The sequence below is a fragment of the Chenopodium album genome, chromosome 19 (genome assembly GCF_948465745.1).
Source record: "Chenopodium album chromosome 19, dcCheAlbu1.1, whole genome shotgun sequence".
In the NCBI taxonomy this organism is placed as follows: Eukaryota; Viridiplantae; Streptophyta; class Magnoliopsida; order Caryophyllales; family Amaranthaceae; genus Chenopodium; species Chenopodium album.
In genome coordinates this window covers 6,577,076-6,599,324 of record NC_137852.1, presented here as the reverse complement: position 1 = coordinate 6,599,324, position 22,249 = coordinate 6,577,076, and the positions used below count along the sequence as shown (strand labels likewise).

The 22,249-nt window shown below is 33.7% G+C and overlaps 2 protein-coding genes and 1 non-coding gene across 3 annotated transcripts; 2 read left to right on the top strand and 1 right to left on the bottom strand.

Moving 5' to 3' along the window:
• Positions 1-1,662: 1,662 nt before the first annotated feature.
• Positions 1,663-5,770, top strand: LOC145594497 (ATP synthase subunit O, mitochondrial-like). Its single transcript, XM_081650806.1, has 6 exons — positions 1,663-1,859; positions 2,003-2,047; positions 3,846-4,089; positions 4,856-4,968; positions 5,086-5,172; positions 5,350-5,770. The coding sequence occupies exons 1-6, from the start codon at positions 1,731-1,733 to the stop codon at positions 5,467-5,469; spliced, it is 738 nt and encodes a 245-aa protein (XP_081506932.1). The 5' UTR covers positions 1,663-1,730; the 3' UTR covers positions 5,470-5,770.
• A 10,187-nt stretch (positions 5,771-15,957) lies between these two features.
• On the top strand, positions 15,958-18,792 carry LOC145593904 (uncharacterized). The gene is made up of 2 exons (XM_081650264.1): positions 15,958-16,289; positions 17,680-18,792. Exons 1-2 carry the CDS (start codon positions 15,958-15,960, stop codon positions 18,578-18,580), a joined length of 1,233 nt encoding a protein of 410 aa, XP_081506390.1. The 3' UTR covers positions 18,581-18,792.
• Positions 18,793-20,564: 1,772 nt separating this feature from the next.
• TRNAS-GCU (transfer RNA serine (anticodon GCU)) lies at positions 20,565-20,646 on the bottom strand. The gene has a single exon. It is a non-coding gene; the product is annotated as a tRNA-Ser (tRNA).
• Positions 20,647-22,249: the final 1,603 nt, after the last annotated feature.

The following is a 22,249-nucleotide window of genomic DNA, read 5'->3' as shown; positions in this document are numbered from 1 at the left end:
AAATCATAATAGAAATCTGCTTCATCAATTTGTCTCTTAGCAAAAAATTTGATTAGTTGATTGCTGTCACCTCCCTCAAGTTTAGCTCTCTTTTCAGCAGAAATAGCATTATAAGCATCAGGAGCTGTAAAACAAAGATTAGGAGACCCTCCAACCTCCTTCTTCAAAGCTCTCAAAGAATCAGAAACTTTAACTCCACTCAATCTAAGTGTAGAAATGAAATGAATATGTTCCTTAGAAATATCCCTTTGAGACCTTATTAAATGTCTCTTGTCCACAGGAATCATTTCATGATTATGGACCATTTCATGTCTTGTACATGTATAAACACCCGAACGGTCAATACTAAACTGCACAAAAGCCAAGCAACCAGTCCTTATGTTAACTCTCTCATAAAGCCTATTATTCCTACACTTATCATCTTTAAAACCCTCATTTGTACAAACAAATCTTTTCATAGAGAATGAATCATCTCTTCGCCTCTTACTTTTTCCAATTCTAATTCCAAATCCCTTTCTAAATGCATATTCATTAAACATTTCATCAGCAACATCTTCAGAAGGAAATTGTTTCCCATAAAATTCAGAACTAGCTGCTTCTTCAAAAACAATAGCATCCTTTTTTTCCACTGCAATATTAAAATGTAACAAATGAACACATACAGTAGCAATAATGTTCAATTACAAAAATGATTATCATAAATTACAACATGTAAAGTATTAATGATCATTTATCATTACATAAATGATCATGTACATGAACATTTATTATTACATAAATAAATATAAATTACAGTAAGTACCCCTATGTACACGTAAATGTACATATAATATCACATACATGAACATCAATTTAATACGACGAAAAACTATAAACAAATTATTGAATGCCAAATTTTATAAAACTAAAGCTAATCAAAAAAACAATAATCACAATCACGCGAAAAAATAGAAACAAAATCAAAACAATAATCAAAATCAAAACAATAATCACAATCACAATCACAATAATAAAAACAATAATCACAATCTAATCGAAACATTACACGCGAAAAACAGAGCATAATCAAAATCGATTGATTGAGAGAAATATTACTCACATTGTTTCGAAAACGAGTCAACTAAACCAACTCCAGTAGGAAAAATAGAATCACAATCACGATCAAAAGCAATTAAGCTAGAATCACAGTCAAGATCAATCACAATTGAGCTAGAAATTTCCATGGAAGAAGAGAGAGAAAAATTGGGGGAAAAATAAAAAATGCAGGTGAGAGAAAATGAAATCAGTAAAATAAGAGAGAAATAAAATGGAAATTAGGTTAAGAAAATCATTATATAGTTACTTGAATAGAAAGTTAACAAAAATGAAAAATGAAGAATAAAGAATGAAGAAAGAAGAAAGAAAAAAAAAAAAAAAAAAAAACGCCAATACGCAAGGTATTAAACGACGTAGTATCATGGGGGTGTAGGGAAAGCTGACTAGCCTAGAGTCTAGGCAAAAATTTGTACTGAATCGGCAGGTCAATAGAATTGGGCTTAATTTTATAAACTGGGCTGATTTAAGGCCCAATATTACAGGGCCGATCTGATAAAAAAAAGTGGAGACAAACTCGAATCAGGTGTATCGCAGAATTGGGGTTCATCTTTCAGCGTAGAAGAAGAGAAGCAAGCAAACCCTTAATTCTTCATTTCTCTCTCATTTTGAATCATCATTCTTGAAGAAGAACATCAATGGCGATGTGTCAGCGAATGAAATCAAGCCTTCCTCTGATTCAGAAATTTGTTGCATCTGAATCGCTTTCTTCTGGAAGATCTAGTCTTCAGAAGACTCTTCTTAACCCTAATGTCGTCAACGATCAGGTTTTTTCTTAGATTTATTTGTTCTCGGATTAAATTAGGGGTTTTTAATTTTGGGGATGGAAATGTAATTGAATTCATTATTTTTTGTTTGGCGTAGATTAATTTGGGGATTTATTCCAATTTTTTGATTTTTTCTATGTCAGAGGAACTATGCTACATCAGCTCCCGCTAAGAAGGAAGAAATAAGGGTAACCATTTAAGCTTCAACTCTTAGTTTTTGTTATGTTTGTCCTGCTGATATGTAGTATAATTCCATTATTTTCTTGTTGTTCCGCTTGATTTTGAATATTATCGAGATTAGGTATTCAAGTCTTGGTATTAAGGGTGATTTATAGATGTTTCGATTTTGTTAGGTTAGTTTCATTGCTTGTGAATCGTTGCCGATAAATTCAAGATCTTAGCTTCAGTTTCTGAGAGCTTCTAGATTACCAGAGAAATCTTCTTCATTTAATTGCTCATACTATTTGCTTGGACCTCTTCTGCTCACTTCTAAGAAGACGACTTGTCACCCATTGGTATAGGATCACTTCAGCCCGTCCTTCGTAGCATCATCGATGTAGATGTCTCTATAGACTTGATATGTCACATTTCAAAAATAAAAACTAGGAAATTTGTTCATAAATTACAATCTTTGTGTTATTGGAACCTTACTAGCCTTAGCATTCTCTTCGTTTGACAGATCATTGCTTTTGAGTTTTGACTCACTTCTCTTTAGCTCTTCAGTACGTTCAAATTACACATTAATCTGAATGTAATTTTTGTTTTGCTTATAAAAGAAAATATTATGGCGGAACCCAAACCACGAGCTCTCAATTTTTCAAGGATTCATCATTAGTTATGACCTATGTTACTTGTACCTATGAACTAAAAGTGAAGTGTCCGGCAGTCATACCCATGTCCGAACGTCGAGGGTCCGACACCGGTACGTGAGGTGAAATGAAGAGTCCGAGTAACATAGGTTATGACCCTTGCTCGCTTGTGGCTTTTGGGAATAATCAAGCGCGAGATCACACATAGAAATAAAAACGATTTATTTAAAAAATACTTAATTAGCATTGTGGAATTGAGCAACCAATCTAAGACCATAATAAAGTACAGTATCTTATCTTTGCTTTTATTTTACTTTTTAGGTAGGTCTAGCCGGATTTTATAAAACAAGATAAGTGACGTCAGATCACATACAAATTAAGTCGTATGAAAAATTGGCTTTTATATTAATTTGTATTCTATTACTATACACTTGTATGCACAAATTATAAATCTCTTTTGAAATGAACTTTGATATAATTCAAAGAAATTTATTATGTTTAGGACCTGTTATTTACCTTTCACTTTGCTTTCAATTCCCGGAGGTAATTTGTGTCACAAAATTATTGTAAAGAAAAAAGAATTAGATTGTATTAAAATAAATGGGCCTTTTCTTTACCACTTTCATGTTCGAAGCTGAGAGGGTTGGAGAAGGATCAACAGAATCTGTGTACTAGTACAGAGTGAGGTTTGTGTTATACTATATTACTATGGAACATCCCTTCTGATTTCTTCTTTTGCCCCCTTTATCACAAACCTTTTGTTTGCTTGGACTAGTCATTTGCTAGGAATAATTAGTTAGCGTCTTAGCGATTTGTTACCGAAGGGATTCAAGTAATGGAACAACCTGAATTTAAGTCCATATTTGGCAGAGTTTGAATTGTCCTCATTGAATTACCGAGGCTACATTGGATAGTGTAAGAGCATACTTTTTGACTTATTATAAGGTGCAAAATGTTAATATGTTCATAATTTATGCAATTCTGTAATTATCTGACCTCAGCAGAATATACCCTTGTGGAAGGACAGATCTAATGAATGGTTGCTATTGTAGTAAGTAGAAGCTTTGCTTGCTAAGTCCATGCTAAGTTATGTAGGTATAGAATTTTTTTTACTAACATCTAAGCTCATGCTACTCATATTTTATGTCTTATTTGGTGTTCTTTAATGATATATCAGGTTCCTTTTGCCATGTTTGGAGGTGCTGGGAATTATGCATCTGCTTTATATCTTTCTGCTGCTAAAGCCAATGCTTTGGACAAGGTTGAATCTGAGCTTTTTGACCTTATTGAGGCTACTAAGAAATCTCCAAGGTTTTCTCAGTTTACAAAGGATATCTCTGTATCTTCAGATGTGAGAATTAAGGCTATGAGTGACATATGCGCTCAAGCAAAATTCACAGACATTACAAGGAACTTTTTGGGTACGTCTCTTTGACTTAGTTTATGATTTGAGCTGTAAGGCATCCTGTATTGTTCTTGTGCATGTAATATATGATGTTTCTCCCTTTGGCTAAGTCATTCTGTGAAAATAGAATTCTACCTTCATCTCTAATTATTAGGCCGTATCAAATTGAGGGGATCACCTATAAGATCTTGAGTAAAAATATCTTGTATGTTCTATATTAATAGCAACAGCCTAAATAGAACTTTGGCCTACCTGAACGGCAGATGGAACTTCTACTTAACATATCAACACTATATGCTGGTTTCCTTTTGTTCATGGAGATACTTGTTCAAAAATTTGTCCCAAACCCACTGAATCTTTAGCCAAACTTGTTACTTCATGTTCGTCTGGGTAGGGTTGGGTGGATGGATGTTATTGTTGGCATATGTAACTGTGGTTGCTACCTTATCTCAATCTCTATAGGAGACAAAGTCACTTGTGCGAGGTTACTTATCAGTTATGAGAAAAGAATCATTCATTGTGGAGCAGGCTCTATAAAAGGTCTGATGTAAATGTGCTCTGAGCCTTTGGCCGGTGGGATTCATTATCCTTGCTGAAATCACGTTAGGCAAATCATAATTGCATACTTTTTATATGGTTCTGTAACATATGTGATAACTCTAGAATGTTATTGTGTGAGATGATGTCCTTTTTGTTGCATCCCTTTTTCAGTCATATTTAATTATTTATTTATTTATTTATTTTTTTGTGAAAAACTTAATGTTTCTCTTCACTTCATTTAGTTATTATGGCCGAGTATGGAAGGCTAAAGCACATAGAGAGCATTGCAAAGAGATTCTCCGAATTGACTATGGCACACAGGGGAGAGCTGAAAGCAATTGTAACAACTGTCATTGTATGTATATTTATCCTTGTTTTCTCTTTTAACTGTAAAGTACATGTACACTAACTTGTATAGTATATCTATGATAATATTCTCTTGTTCATTGTCTTGGTTTTTCTTTTTGTCCAGCCCCTTCCTCCTGCTGAGGAGAAAGAACTGAAGGAAACTCTACAAGAAATGCTTGGGCAGGGAAAGAAAGTCCATCTTGAACAGAAGGTAAGTTTATATGTCTATACCTCCTCATGTCTATGTTCGTCTTTCTTTATGTTTTTGACTTGCCAAACTGAATCATTGAGTTTACTTTATTGTTTTTGAGTATTGATTTACTGCAGTCTCTTGAAAAATGTTCGTGTACTTGTTTATCTGATTTTTGAATTCCCATGGTTGTTACAGATTGACCCTAGCATTCTTGGTGGTCTAGTGGTTGAATTTGGGCAGAAAGTTTTTGATATGTCCATCAAGACCAGGGCAAAACAGATGGAGAGGTTTTTGCGAGAACCAGTCAATCTTTAAGTGCCCCTTGAAGTCTTATTCTTGCAGAGCGACTTTTAGATCTCCCTTTGTGATAATGGCAATGGTGCTGCATAAGATGAAAAGTCTTGACTTTGTCTCTTTTGGCTCAAAATTGTTGAGGCCTACTTTTTTCTATTTTTCAGTTGACATGATCTGATGCACAAAATAAAAATCAAAGGTCTTGTGGTTGGCATTTTCACCCAGCCAAAGTAAACTGACTTGTTAAACTATATATTCTTGTAATTTTGTTCTATTGTGTTGCAATTATAATATGTAATCACTCTAAGTCATTTCTCATGAAGTGAAGTTTTGTGATGCTTTGTGCTTAGAAATATGGTTTAGTCTATAACTGAATTCGCCTTGGTATCGCCTTGTAATTTAACTGAATGATGGACAGTGCAAGTGATTTAAACATTACTATGCACAATGCTTTGTAGATTGGCAGGGACTAGGAAGGTGATTTGCAGCGGCGTAACATAACAAAAGTGCTCAGGGTATAAATGAAGTTTTGACACTATTATATGCTGAGTAACCTTGCTCACAAATAATATGAGTGATTATTTTCATATCATAATATATGATTGATATTCAACGTGAATATTTATAAAGTAGCAATTTTATGCAGTATGAGCTGTTTATCAGGGAAGGTGGAAAGGAGGAAAATTTTGGTAAGGGCATAGAACCATTAATTTCTAATTTTGATATGTGATTCTTTAAGTTGTATGAACTTAATACTAATAATACTTAACTACTAATCACTTCAATTTGAAGTTAGACAATAAAAATGCAAGAATTCATAGCTGGTATAATGTGTATGGGGAGAACTGGAGAAGTGACCACCATGTTTGTACATATTTCTGCTTTTTAGTTTATTTTTGTAATACTAATACTAAAGTACTGTATATTTTACTAGTAAGAGAATTTCAATTCAAGTAATAGAGGGAACGCCCATTAATCTTCATGATAAACAAAAATTGTTTATCCCATGTTATTTTTGTAATAAATCAACAAAATATTCCAATTAGTATGAAATTTTCGTAAATAAATCAAAATTTGTAGGATTCACATTTTATAAAATTTGTTGACTTATATTTACAGAAATGTCGCTATATAAATACTTATTTTGTTAACCATGAAGATCTAATTGTATTTTCTTTTTTCCGTATAATATGCACATGAAACCCATATCACTCGACATATGCTAAATGAACAAATATGATACATCACACATGTACATGATGTATATAATATGAATGATAAGTTGACAACATAGTTAATTTGATTGGGATTGGAGTTGAAACAATGAAACCAACAAATCATACAACTATATACCTTCATATTGCAAGTTTCAATAATTTTAGCTACCTACCCCCCCTCTTTTTTTTTTCTTTTTTCATTTGCATTTTTGCTATTTATTAGTACACTTTGTAATTTTTAAGTACTAGGTCTTATTAATAAACATCTTGATTGTTTAGTCTAAATAAAAAGGACAGTGATTATTGCAAGACAAGCCGTATTTTGGTTTAAATAAAACCTTATGATTTCGAACATTATCTTTTACTAAACATCTTTGGGTCATAATATACAAAACACTGAATATAATTCCTTATACGGAGTATACAAACAACCACAACAACGATACATTGCATAATTTATACTTTTAAGATTTAAAAACTAATACGAAGTACTTTATATAAGAGAAACGGATTCTCCTGTCTAACATGGTGACATGTGTAAACATTATGATATGATATTTAAAATAACAATCTTATATATTGCCCGAGCCATAAACTAGTTAGAGGATATACTCGCATCGAATGCGAAGAAGGATGTTGGTTGGCAAGCTAATGAAGTCCAAAGAAAAGGTATTGCTGTCAAAACAGCTGTTCCTTGAAACGTGGATTAGAGTAGCTTTGGAGTTTCTCCAAATGTCTTGTACTGTATGCGTTATGTTATTTGCTTCCCCTATATACAACTGCTGCCTTTGTTGGATTCTATCCCCAAAAATTTATTGTTTCTTTAGTCCTTATCCTTTCGCTTACTCACTATAATTTTGACCACGTACATTAGGCATTAGTATAGATGCTTAGAGCCTAATATTTAGTTACTCCAACTCCAATACAATATCAAGGTGCTTTTCTGGTCTTTAAACCTTGGAAACAAGGTGAATCAATCAGAGACATTAAATTTGACGAGGCTGTTATTTGGGTTCATCTTGATGAGGTACCTCTGAACTTATGTGAGGTTAATGTCGTTAAATCAATACTTTCTGTGGCTGGAAACATTCTGCGTTTTGATGAGGCCCTTCCAGGTTCAATTAGATGCTTAATTAGAGCACAACTCCAAATTCATGTTCTTGAACCGTTATTATCAGGCTTTTATTTGGACCTTGGACACTCGAAGTTTAAATGGATTAATGTTAGATATGAGAATTTGTTTATTTTGTGCTCTATGTGCAATAAAGTTGGCCATAAGCAGAACTCTTGTCCTTTGAATCCTTGTAGGTCTGCTCCTTTTCTTGTTGAGAAGAATGGATCATGTATGTCTACTATTCTTCTTTCCCAGAACATTTCGAATAAAAATATTGGCCTGAAGAGAACTGAAAAATTTAGAACGACTAGAGTGAATCTCAAGAGTTTTTTCGGATGTACCAACAAAAGAGCCCGTGTGTCTGATACTTTATCCCTATCGCCGTTGAAAAAAAGAAAATTACAATCAGACCCAACAATACCCATTACCCTTGCTCCATGTGAACCCAACCAAACACCAACCCAACCCAGTTTCAGAGGTCATAAAAAATCCCTACACACTCCAAACAGGAACCACCATAAAAAAAGTAGAGGGTTTGATAAGTTGAATTTCGATTCTCATCGTAAGCATTTTTTTCATCCATCACCCACCAAGTCTCTTCTTTCGTCCATTCAATCTCCTCCAATCTTGGGTAGCAGAAAATTCAAGTGGCCTAATGTGCCCCTTTCCTCAAAAAGTTCTAATCCTCTCCGGCTACCAAAACCTCCTTTTAAGAGAATCGCCTCTAAAGCTAAATTCATGACCCCCTTTTACTCATTTCTCAAGCTTGGAAGTGTCTCTAATTCCTGTTTGACTAGTATGTTGTTTGTTAACGGGAGAAGGAAGAAACACAAATGGAGAGTGAAATTGCTACATGTTTTGGACACCAATCTATATAACGACTTGAGCGCTAGTATGTCATCGGAGTGGTTCTACTGTTTTCCTTCAAAAGAGCGAGCATGTCATGCCATTGCTCGTGTTTCTTCTGTTGATGATGACTCTGCTGAGGGGTCGGTGGCTCCCCCTTTTGGGCCACCCGGTGTGAGATGAAGTTTGGATCATGGAACTGTAGGGGTCTTGGGCAGGCGGACTTCCCTAAAGTTCCGTATATTAGATCTTTAGTCCGCTCTTGTGGTTTAGATGCTATGTTTTTGATGGAAACTATGGTTTCTGTAGATCTTGCAGCAAAAAAGTTGTCTGGTGTTCCTTATTCAGGATTTTGTGGTATAGATGCAGTTGGATTGAGTGGTGGTTTGTTTTTGTTGTGGCTTTCCCCGCTTCAGATAGTTCCTATTTCGATTACTTCAAATTTCATCTTTTGTAAAATTCTTGTGGGTTCTGTGATAAAATATGTGGTGTTTGTGTATGGGGCACCCCATGTCGTTGATCGCCCTCATATTTGGTCTGCCCTTTCGGATATTTTATGTTCAAATTCAAGCTTGGTTTTAGTAGGTGACTTTAACCAGGTGGAATTCTTTACGGATAAAGTTGGTGGATCTACTTCTATTCCCGGTCGTCATGAATTCATGGATTGGCGCCTCCAGTCGGGTTTATTAGAAGTTTTGTTTTCAGGGCCAGAATTTACTTGGACAAATAATCGTTCTGATTGTGACTCAACTTTTGAGCGCCTGGATAAGGCTTATGGGACTTCTTCTTGGTTTCAGGAGTATCCAGATACAACTGTAATTCACCATCCTATATTGTTCTCGGATCATGCTGCCATTATTCTATCTGACTCGGCTGAGAATAATAGAGTTCATCGACCTTATAGGATAGAAAATTGGTGCTTATCGGCAAAGGACGTCCACTCTATAGTTGACTCGGTAGTTTCAATAGTTATCGCTGGTTCTCCGATGTTTTCTCTGTCTCGAAAGTTATCTCTCATTAAAGATCGCCTGCTAGTTTGGTGCAGCTCTCATAAGCGATTGTGGGGTATTGATTGGAAGAATCTAGCTTTGTCTATTGGTCAGGCTGCCACTAGCTTGCATACTCGAATTGGCAGGTGTTTGTTTCTCACTACGAAGGAGGAAAAGATTGCAGAAGCTCAGGCTGCTTTCATGTTTTGGCGTCAGCGTGCGAAGGTTAATTGGGATGTAAATGGAGAGAGTCATTCTCGTCTCCTTTTCTCTTTGGTTCAGTCTCGTCGCCGTCGTAATAAGATTCATAGTTTGAAGTCCTTAGATGGTTCTTGGGTAACTGATCCTGTGGGTATTAAGTCAGTGGTGCTTTCGTTCTATAAAGATTTGTATACCGTCCAGGGGTCCTCTAAGGTGGAAGAATCTTCTTGGTGGGATCAGATTCATCTACCTTCTCTTTCCTCAGAGCAAAAAAAGGAGTTGTTAATTCCCTTTTCAGCTTTGGAAATTGAGAGGGCCATGTTTAGTATTGATGATAATAAAACTCCAGGACCGGATGGTTTTTCTTCGGCTTTTTTCAAGATTCATTGGCAATTGGTCGGTTCTTTTGTGGTTGGAGCAGTTCAGTACTTCTTTACTCATGGCTATATGTTGAAAGAGTGGAATCGTACTTTCTTAACTCTGCTTCCTAAGGTTGACAGTCCGGAGCTTGTTACGCAGTTTCGTCCTATTGGTCTTTGCAATGTTTTTTACAAGTGCATCGCCAAATGTATTACTAGTCGGCTTCGTCTTGTCTTACCTTCTTTGGTTTCTGACTGCCAGAATGCTTTTGTACCAGGTCGTCTTATGTCTGACAATGCTCTAATTGTCCATGAACTTCTCTCGTTCATGAATGTTTCGAGGGCTAGAAAACGGTTCTATGCTGCTCTGAAGTTGGACATGAATAAGGCCTATGATCGGGTTCGCTGGGATTTTTTACTTCATGTCTTAAAGGTTTTTGGCTTTCCTCCGTACTGGATTCATATTATACATCAGTGCGTCTCCACAGTCTCTTATCAGGTATTGGTTAATGGGGATCCGTCTCCCACCTTTCTCCCACAGTGTGGTCTTCAGCAAGGTGATCCGCTTTCTTCGTACTTGTTTGTTCTTTGCATGGAAGTTCTTTCCGCCATGTTACGTAGCGCGGAGAAGCAATCGTTGCTCAAAGGCATTTGTATTTCGCGGAGAGCGCCTTCTATTTCACATCTGTTCTTCGCCGACGATTCACTACTGTTCTTTCAGGTGTCTCCATCTGCTTGTGATAATCTGATGAGTCTTCTTTCGGATTTTTGTGGTATGTCCGGTCAGATGGTCAATTTACAGAAGTCCTTTGTTAAATTCAGTCAGAACACTCCTACAGATTATCGAGATTACCTGGCTTGTAGTTTGAGGCTTCAATGTAAAGATTCTTTGGGTTCGTATTTGGGATTGCCAGTTGATTTGGGGAGAAGTAAGGTTTCAGAGTTTCACTTCCTAGTGGACAATTTGTCAAAGCGTCTTTCTGATTTTGCCTCACTTCGGCTTTCTTCTGCCGCTAAATTAGTGATTATCAATTCGGTTCTTGTTGCTTCGTTCAATCATATTCTATCTGTGTTTCAGATTCCCTCCTCGATCTGTCAACATGTTGATCGAATGCTTGCTCGTTTCTGGTGGCGTTCTTCATCTTCGTCTCGAGGGATGGCTCTTCGCTCTTCCTCTCTGCTTCATCTTCCTAAAGGCTTGGGCGGACTAGGGCTTCGTAGTTTACAGAGTTTTAACTCTGCGCTGCTAGCTAAGCAGAGTTGGCGTATATATCATCATCCTCAGCTCCTGGTTTCACGTGTGTTATCAGCGAAGTATTCCTCCCTTCACTCTTTCCAGCCGCGTCGGGTTTCGCGGTCTTCGTGGGGCTGTAGAGGTCTTTTGGCTGGCATGTCCACTCTGGCTCAAGGGATTGCGTGGAAAGTAGGTTCGGGGACTCAAGTTCGTCTCCTCGAGGATGTTTGGGCCCCTGGGGGGCCGGTTTCCTTAAAATCTGGTTTAAGTGAGCCGGATGTTCCGACTCATGTTTCTTCAATTATTGATCCGCGTTCTTACGCGTGGGATACTTTTAAGGTATATAGGTTATTTGACAATATTACGGCTTCCCGTATTCTGTCTACTGATCGCCCTCAAAAACCGATGGATGATTTTGTGTATTGGAAATTTACACGTGATGGTCAGTTTTCCACTAAATCGGCTTATGCGATGCTGATTCGCCAGTCCATGGTGTCAGTGGTAAGTGATCCGGTTTCGGCTTCGTGGTGGAAACGCTTTTGGGGACTGCCGATTTTGTCCAAGTTGAGGATGTTTTGTTGGAAGCTACTTCATGATGCTTTACCACTTTCTGCTACTTTGCATTCTCGGGGACTTCCAGTCAATCTCGTCTGTGTTCTTTGTCATGATTACTTGGAAACGACTTCACATTTATTTCGAGATTGTCCGTTTGTTTCCCATCTCTTGACCACTAGTCCCCTAGGACTCCAGAGTACTTCTTTGAGTGTACACTCGTTTACTCGCTGGTTCACAGAGCTTATTTCTGATTATGGGAAGTCTCAGAATTGGCATAGTCTAGCCATTTTGGTCTCTCTTTTGTGGGCTATTTGGCGTACTCGTAATCAGATTGTTTTTAGACAGGCGGTCTGGTCTCCTACTTCCGTTCTTCATATTTCTGAAGAATGGGTATCGCGTAGCTCGGAGGCTGCTAGAATTTCTAGCTCTGTTTTGTCTTTCCGGCGACGTCTGTCTCCGTGTCCTCCTCCTGTTACATCTGGGTGTTTACATGGCTCATATTCTGGTATCGTAGATTGTTGTATACTCTTTGATGGTGCTTGGAACAATCGTGATCAGAATGCAGGGACAGGTGGGATTTTCAGAGAGGAACTTTCCCCTACTGTATTGGGTGGGTGTGCCCGAGCCTGTCGGACTTCGTCAGCTTTACAGTCGGAACTACAAGCTTGCTTATGGGCTCTTCAGGCTGCTAGACGAAAAGGTTTTTTGTGTCCTCTCCTGTATACAGACAACTCAGTTCTGGTTTCCATGTTATGTCGTTCGTGCTCGGATGATATTACTTGTGTTTGGTTGTTGGGGGCTATCAGAGATATTCTGTTACAGTTTGATTCCTGCTGGATTCGTAAGGTTCCTCGTCTCTGGATTGCTCCAGCTCATTGGTTGGTTGTTCGTGCTCGTCGACGCCATTTTCTTTTCTGGTCTTTTTGATTGTTGTTTTCTTTCCTTTGTTATTTTGTGTTTTCTTGTTTTTTTCTATTTCTCATTTTGTACTTTTGCTTCGTTATATGAAATCTTTGTCAAAAAAAAAAAACAAAAAAAAAAAATCCAATACAATATGTCAATATATACTCTGTAATTTCTATTTTATTTCAATTTTTAAATCTCTTTATCTGTTTCGTCAAAAAAAAAAAAAAACAAAAAATCTTTATCTGAGCAATAGGTTATTTTTTTCCCAAACTTTTCTAAACTTATTTTTTCGAAATATTCTGTAAATTTTTTTTTTTTAAAAAAAACAATCAAAATGTCACTCGAAACTCTAGTATGTACTAGTGTAGAATTGTAAGTTACTTCGTATTTAAGTTGAATACGTACTCCGTAGTCATAATTCCATATACAACTATATATATGTGCATGTCTAGGTAACGTTTCTTATACATCACATTAAAAAAAATAAAAATAAAAATAAAAATTAAGGGCAGAATTAGCAAAAAAATGAGTATAATAAGTGCATGGCCTGGTTATAAGGGTAGATCGAGCCTAGAAATGTATCGTAGTTGTTAAAGGAAATGTAACAATCAATCAAAAATGTCATTGTTTGACAGCCAAATACGTTTGTCGCCATTGAAATCATAATATAATGGTTAATAAAAAATCATAGAAATTAAACGAAATGGACACTTACATATTGACACGTTAAACGCTTAAGAAAAGGGGGAAGTATTTTACAAGCAGTACTTTCAGTACTACTCTTTTCTCTCTAAGAATGCAATGTGTATAGAGGGCATGAAATTAAAGTGAGTTTATACTTAGAATTCACGTGTGACCAAGTACAACTCTAAACACCTTTATTACTTATAATAATATAATATGTAATTGCTAGTACATGTAGTTGTATGTACAGACGATATAGTTCCTTCGTTCATTTTTAATTGCAACGTGGAGGAGATGCACAATATTTTAAGATATGAGAGAAACAGAGATAGAGATAAAAAGAATGATCCTATGTAATGAGGCGAGAGGTAAAGATTAAAGAGCATTATATTATTGGCTAAATTAAGTAATGTTGCTACTTATATACAACATCCTGAAAAGATATATGCTATAATTAAAAGAGAACAAAGGAAGTATGTACTAGAAGAAAGGAAAGGGCATCGAACCCAACCCAACTTAACTCAACTCGGCCAACCCCATATAGAATAGAGTAGGCCATATTATGTGAAATGGAAGCAAAATAAATAAAAAAAAGGAGAAAAAACAAGGTAGAAAGAAGAAGAATAATGTAAGATCGTCATAAAGCCATGATGATTACCTTGTGAGTGAAGTTTAAAAAACCTCCTCCCATGGGGCTTTGATAGGGACATTATATGGAGTCAAAGACAAGAAGACCAACCATCGCCATCACTTTTTCTTTTTTTCTAAGACTTATTTTCTTAAAACAATTAGGCATATTATAATAGATTCTTTCAACCAAACAAAAAAAAAAAAAAAAAAAAAAAAAAAAAAAAAAAACCCGAAGATATTGAATAATAGATATTGATACACTAGATTTTAAGTCATACAAAGCAAACCTTTGCACAACCCGGCCCTAATACAATAAGACAGTATCATTGTAGATTAACTTAAAAATCTTTGTTGTAGGTTTAATTTGATGGATATAACTTCTCGCGTGTCGTGTGGTTAATTGTACTTATAGTCTTTTCCATTTCTTCACCAAAAAAAAAAAAAAAAAAAAAGTCTTTTCCATTTGTACATGATCATAAATATCGACTGCATTCATAAAATCTTTTTTAAAAATATACTCCGTTAGTAATAACAAACTAGTGTGTAACACACACTACTACTATTTTGTTCAAAAGCTGTTACAATTTTCGTGTAAAGTAATGTTAAAAATATTGCCTCTATAGTTATATTCATGATGTAAACATTAGAAAGGTTTTGATTAATTTTAATCATATATTTCCTTAATCTTTATTGAGTAATTGTTTTTCCCTAACATGATACTCATTTATTAAGGCAAGTACATAATTTCTATAAAGTAATTTCATAAAGGTTTAGTTCTTTAATTTGTTTTGAGGCATCATTGTCAGTTTTGTTTTTTTGGTTTAATTTGAGGTTTAAAAGTCATAGGATATACTTGTGCAAATGTGCAATGAATTTGATATCACTCTAACTTATATTTATTGTTATGTCAATTGTGAATGATAATAATCAAAAAAATGAAAGTACTTTTATCTTCTTTAATTTTACAGAAAATTAAGATAAAAACGGCTCTTAAGCTTTTTAAGCTTGTATTAGTAATTTTCATCCATCAATTATTAAATAAACAAGGAAACCAACTAGAAATTAAAATAAAAAAAAAATTAACTACACAAAGAGACAAAGAGATGAGATTAGAAAGATGAAAAGGGGAAGCAAAATAATTAGGAAGGGAGAGTTTCCCTCCAATCTGTTTAGAGTGGACATGTCAAGTTAAAGAAAGCCAACTAATTTAAAGACACTTTATTATTAATATATAAGATTATATTACAATTAAAATTAATAATAGTCGGCATGTTTAATTTCACATTCTAAGCAAGCTTACAACCGTCACTTTCATCATTATCATTACCTCCTTATGAAGCCTCCTCATCCAATCCCTCCTTCATCTCTCACTTTCCTTCAATTCCCTATTTACCTATTATACCTTACACATATATATATAGCTTTACTTAATAACTCTTTAATTAGCTAAAACTAGTCATTTTTTTTATTCTCACTTTCATTTTCTTTTGTTTTTATTATTATTTTTATTTTATTTTTGAGGTGTTACATATATATAATATATATGTACACTTTATGATAATCATATAGTAGTACAACTCAAACCCACATATATATAGTAGGCTTATAATTGATCATCATCATTTTCATCAAGAGTTGTAGAGATCAAAAGAGAAAGATAATATTGTGTAATAATAATAATAGTACTTGCTATTATTGTTATTACTATCCATCTTATATTAGGCTAGTTAGGGTTCATTTCGATTCGATTTTGATACATACATAGATAGATATAATGAGAGGACCTAATACCATGGTTAAGGATCACAAAGAGAAAAGTAGCAAGTGCAATAATAATACTAGTACTATTAGTAGTAAGAACAATAATCACGTCAAGTTGAGGAAAGGATTATGGTCACCTGACGAAGATGATAAACTTATGAATTACATGTTGAGGAATGGGCAAGGCTGTTGGAGTGACATTGCTAGGAATGCCGGCCTCCAAAGGTGCGGTAAAAGCTGCCGCCTTCGATGGATTAATTACCTCCGTCCTGACCTTAAACGAGGCGCTTTCTCTCCTCAAGAGGAGCACCTTATTCTCCACCTTCATTCCGTCCTTGGTAACAGGTAGGTTTCTAGATTGTTTGCTTTTCTTTGAATGATAATTTTTATCTATTATTATGTGTTAACATTACCCGTATATAAAATTGATCCAAGTCGAAGGTCTAAACCCAGAAAATATATAAAAATTACACCATTAAAAACTAGGCATATATACCAAACAATTAGTCGTTATGATGCTGCACTCCTACAATAATCTTATTTTGCTATTGCCAATTTAAATTGTATACGTATACTTGAATGAATTAATTAATACGGAGTATATGATAGGATTATATCATTATTCGTTGAAACTTGAAAACTTGAAAACTTGACCACTATGGTTGTAACTTGTAAGGTAAGCCATGCGTGAGCTAGCTAGCCAATATAATGCCTAAGAAATATAATTAGAGAGGATGAAGAAGACGACGAATGATAATATACTGTAAGTATATCAAGAGAGGGTGGCTAGCTAGCTAACTTTTGTCAAGTAAATGCAATAGTAATATTTGTCCATGATCAATTTAATTTGAGGCTTATGTATATATAAAAAAAAAAAAAAAATAGCTAGTTGATTTCTCATTATGTACATTCATATTTCATAGTGCCTTTTCATTCTCTCTTAACTAATTTTAAGGGTTTAGCTTTAATATCAGAGAAAATTCTTCACAGAAAAATTACTTTTTTTTTTCTTTTTCTTTTTTTCTTTATTTATTTTTTTTTTCTTTTTTATTTTTAAAAGTTATGCAATAGCCATTATCTGATGCTACGACTATACATTGTTTAAGTTAAGGGATTAATTATAAGCTTCATAAAATTTAAAATCCTTATCACCATTTATTTAGGAAATGCTTGGCTAGCTAGCTAATAAAGTACATATCTATTTGTTTTCTGTCATAAAAGTATAGCTAGGAAAAAAGCGCCTTCAATTCATTACTTCATATAAATTGATAAAATTCAATTATCAGTTGAGTTTTTTTTTTTTTTTTTTTTTTTTTTTAAGCAATGTGCAACAATTTTAAATGTTTAACATCAAAAGAAAAAGAAATGTGGTGTTTCAAGTTTAATTTAATTAATAAGTTTACACTTATTACAATAATTTAGGTTAGTTATATTTCCTTGCACCGTTTTCACCTTTTACTTTGTATTCAGCATCAATTAGGTAAACTCTAAGTAAAAAATTTAGGTAAGTTTTCACACAAAAAGTACATTAGTTTATTGGTGCTATAATATATTGTGCAATTATGCATGGTATAGTATGCATTATTTCCCTTGAAAAACATAGTTAGGATACTGGACGTAGTACTGTAGTAGGGTAGGTCATCTGTGTCATTCTCAAAGTCATTTTATTGCAAGTCTATTTATTAAAATCAACATTATGAACTAATTATGCTTATGCATATATACAATTATGCAGGTGGTCTCAAATTGCAGCCCGTCTTCCAGGCCGAACCGACAACGAAATCAAGAATTTTTGGAACTCCACCATTAAGAAAAGATTGAAACAAAACAACAATTGTAACAACAACAACAATAACAATGCTTCATCAATGGACGATCCTAGCTTACTAAGCGACACGACCGATTTAATGACGCCTATTCATCACCACAACAACTATGTAATAGGCCAAGAAGTGATGTTCCCATCATCTATGAATGATCATGCAACAAGTCATCATCATCAAAGTTTCATGACAACTGCTGCTTATAATAACTTGTGCATAGATTCGTCTATATTGTCAACTTCTCCTTCATCTCCTTCGATGCACACGGCCGCGAGCTCCATTACTAGCGTGGCCACCAACCAATTTGACAACTCTCTGCCTCCTCTCCTTGAAAATAATGGGTATGAGATAAGTGTTAGCATGGCCAATTTTGCATGCCTAGCACAACAAGATTTTATTGGTGGTGATCATCATGGTCAATTTGGTAATTTTGTGGGATGTGACGACCAAATCCAAGTATTCCATGATCAACACTTTGGTACACAAACAGGAATAATGTATAGCAACAACAACAACAACAGTAGTAATATCGCGACATCCACAACAAACAACACTACGACAAGTGAAATGTTTCCTATGTATCATAGGAATAAAAACTGCAACGAAATCGTTATAAGTGACAGTGACAGTTGGGGTGATATGGTCAAAATCGATCAAGACGGAGGCAATGGTAATTATGGGAATAATGGTAATAGTAACGATAATAATGATAATAATAACGGAAAAGAAGGAAACTTAAAAATGGGAGAATGGGATAGTTTGGAGAGTTTGTTGGGAGATGTCTCCTTTCCTTTCCTTGAATTTCAAGCTTAATCCCTCCTTAGCTAGGACAGACTTTTTGTCTCTAGCGACCGGTTCGAGCTATCTAGTACGTACGTGTCTAGTTCGTTATTTCCATCTTTATACATACGGCCATAATTTTACACACATACACAAAATTTTGCCGGATTACACCTACCCATCGCCTCGATCTCAATCATCCTCATCCTCATCCTCATCATCTCCATCCAATATTTGTTCGTTAAGTTCCCTTATTTTTTTTACCTCTCCTTGAGGATTTTGCTTAGAATAAACGATTATGCAATAAGGAAGTAGATAAGGAGTAAGTGTGAATAGTGAATTGTTATACACGTGGAGAAGATAATAAGTTTAGCTAGGATATAGAGAATACAACATCTTTGTATAATGTTAAATTGTTAATGTACAAAAACAAAAAAGACAGAATAATATAAGTAATTAAGCCATTAAAGAATTGTATACACATTTCTTTTTCCTTCTTCATTTTTACAAAGTTAATTAGCAATATAAAATGTCTCTCCCAAATCAAGCTAATAGTCATCATATTTCTTTTTTTTTTTTTTTACCAATTTGTTGTACTGATCTCCGAAAATGGATTAGCCCAAAGGGTGAACCAGGTGAAACACCAAAAAAAAAATTTAATAAAAAAAAAAATCATATTTCTTTTTTGAACACTTTTGAATATTATTTTTATTTTGGTAATTACTACTTCCTCTATTTTTTTAGTTAACACCTTTCTATAAAAAGGTATTAGAAAAAGTAGATATTAGAAAAATATATATATATATATAGACGATTTAAACAAGTTCCCACATGATTATATTTTATTGTATCTATCAATCACAAATGCGAGTCAAAGTATAGTTTGTAACTAGTGTAAAAGTCAAACGGTGTCAACTAAAAAAAACGGAGGAAGTATATGATAAGTTTATTTGATTAAAGGTATAAAAATGTTAGTCAAATTTATCATAAGTATCGACATTTTGAAAACGGACAACAAAAAAGTGCAAACCACTTGTGTGTACTTGTGGATTAGCAAATCAACTCTGAGACTCTGATAGACTGAAACTAGAAGTGTAAATGTTAGTGCATAATCCTTGGACTAAAAGTTTGTAAGTCAGACTTTAGCTTAGTACACAAACTATCCAATTTATAGAGCATGGTCAATTGGTCATATAGAGACATATAGTATAGTTTATCCAAATTATAGTGAACAGTAAATGGCCCAATCATCAATAACAATATACTAAAAGACACATCAGAATTGACACGTGTCATTCCTGGTGTATCCTTAGTTTTTTTTTTTTTTTTTTTTTTTTTTTTTTTTTTTTTTTTTTTTACAAAATTAATTTATTTAACAAATATTTTGCATATATAAATAAAAATAGCAATAAACTTACTTACTTGCTATTCTAGAAGATTTTATACAATTTTCCAAAACGCAAAAATGTAAATATTGATATATCCTTCCAAAAAAAAAAAGAAAAAAGATTATAGCAATCTATTTACTTGATGGCTTAAATGGTTGTATGATTCAAAGATTTTTAGTATTAATATTTTTAAGTTGATGAAGCGATGAATAATTTTGTTATTTTACATATGATAATGACTACGGTGATATAAAACTATGCTATTTTGGAGTTAACAAAGATAAGAAAGATTCAATTAATTTAAAAAAAAGTCAATAAAATTATGTGGATCATGTTTCAAGGTATAAACTACAAGTTAGGGTTGTTGATGAATTGGAAAATGCTTTATTTGTTATGTTTGATTGAAAGGTGGTGCAAGTTTTAGGAAAATATGCTTTATAGTAGTATATAGGATAATGTCAATTAAAGGCATGCATAATTTGTTTATAACTATTATGATACTTCATACGAACTATTCAGTATATAAATAGACCGTGCATGGCACGGGTCCTAAACTAGTTAGTTTAAATTTCAACCCAATCAAACGTAATAACAGAAGCAGCAGAAGAAAACGAAAAAAAAAAAAAACACGTCGCCTGAGAGATTCGAACTCTCGCGGGGAAACCCCATGTACTTAGCAGGCACACGCCTTAACCACTCGGCCAAAGCGACAATTATTAACCAGATTCGTTTATTTTGTTATTTAAAATAAATTACAGAGAATTGCTAAGCATAAAGACACTTGGTACGTGGATATTGGGTGCAACCGTGCAATAACACTATAAAAGTACTTGTCTGTTGTATTGGCTACCTGCCACGTGGATAATGCTAAATGTGAAAAGGTGTAGGGCTTGTTCACATTTACTTAATTTCAGTTCCAATCAGTTCAGTTCAGTTCAGTTCAGTTCAGCTCTTAATTTCCCTCTCACATAAAATATTCATTTCAGCTCAATTCAGTTCAGTTCAGTTCAGTTCAGTTCCAATCAGTTCAGTTCAGTTCAGCTCAGTTCAGTAAATATGAACAGGCCCGTAGAGAGAACTTTATTTGTTTTATTAATCAGTATTTAAGTTTCAAGCTTGTTTCAATATAATCAACATAATTAGTACTTATGTTATTGTAAAAGTGTGTGTGTGTATATATATATATATATATATATATATATATATATATATATATATATATATATATATATATATATATATATATATATATATATATATATATATATATATATATAAGGGGGAGGCTCTCGTGAGAATTTTTCTTATATGAGAATTTTTCTTATGTGAGAACACTCTTTATGTTCTAAATTTTTACTCGTATGTTCCAAATTTTAAATCTAATGTTCTAAACTTTTTCTTAGGTGTTCTAAATTAAATCAAATGTTCTAATTTAGTACTCACATGTTCTAAACCATAAATTAGTTAAGTTTGATGTCATAATTTTAAATAACTTGTTCCAAAATTTTAATTTATATGTTCTAAATTTTAAAACGTGTGTTCTAAGATTTTTAATTATATATTCCAGATTTTAAAGCGTATGTTCTATTTTTTACACGTATGTTCTAAATTCTTTAGTCACACTTTCTATATTCTATATCAATATGTTCTAAATTTTTATTCACATGCTCATAATCTTAAATCAGATGTTCTAAATTTTACTCATATGTTTAAAATTTCATAAAGCAAAGTTTATAAATTTTTAATCACTTGTTCTAATTCTTAAATCAGATGTTCTAAACATATTACTTACACAAATGTTCTAAATTATTACTCATATGTTCAGAATTTTAATTTGAGTCATATGTTCTAAATTTTAACTCGCATGTTCTAAATTTTTACTTACATGTTCTAAATTTTAAATCAGTTCTCATATAAGTATGAATTCTCACATATGGACCTATTCTCACCGGATCCCTCCCCCATATATATATATATATATATATATATATATATATATATATATATATATATATATATATATATATATATATATATGTTAAGATGGATTTAACATGCATGTCTTAACTATTTTTTTACCATTTACGAAGTATTATTTAAATCACAAAAAAAATCAAATAGAATATGTGAGTAATTGGTAACTGGTAAAAGTCGAAAATTACAATTACAAAGAAAGAATTGTATAGGCTCATGGCAAAAAGAAGAGTGTTTATTATATCCTTTGTGTATCACGCGCATGCAACAATTTTACCTTAGAATTTTTACACAAAAGTAGGGCATAATTTGGATTAAATTAGGAGCTATGACAATATCC

Coding starts and splice junctions, on each gene's coding strand:
- LOC145594497 (XM_081650806.1), top strand. CDS start 1,731: ATGGCGATGTGTCAGCGAATGAAATCAAGCCTTCCTCTGATTCAGAAA. Junction 2,048..3,845: donor CTAAGAAGGAAGAAATAAGG/GTAACCATTTAA, acceptor ATGATATATCAG/GTTCCTTTTGCCATGTTTGG. Junction 4,969..5,085: donor CAATTGTAACAACTGTCATT/GTATGTATATTT, acceptor CTTTTTGTCCAG/CCCCTTCCTCCTGCTGAGGA.
- LOC145593904 (XM_081650264.1), top strand. CDS start 15,958: ATGAGAGGACCTAATACCATGGTTAAGGATCACAAAGAGAAAAGTAGC. Junction 16,290..17,679: donor CATTCCGTCCTTGGTAACAG/GTAGGTTTCTAG, acceptor ACAATTATGCAG/GTGGTCTCAAATTGCAGCCC.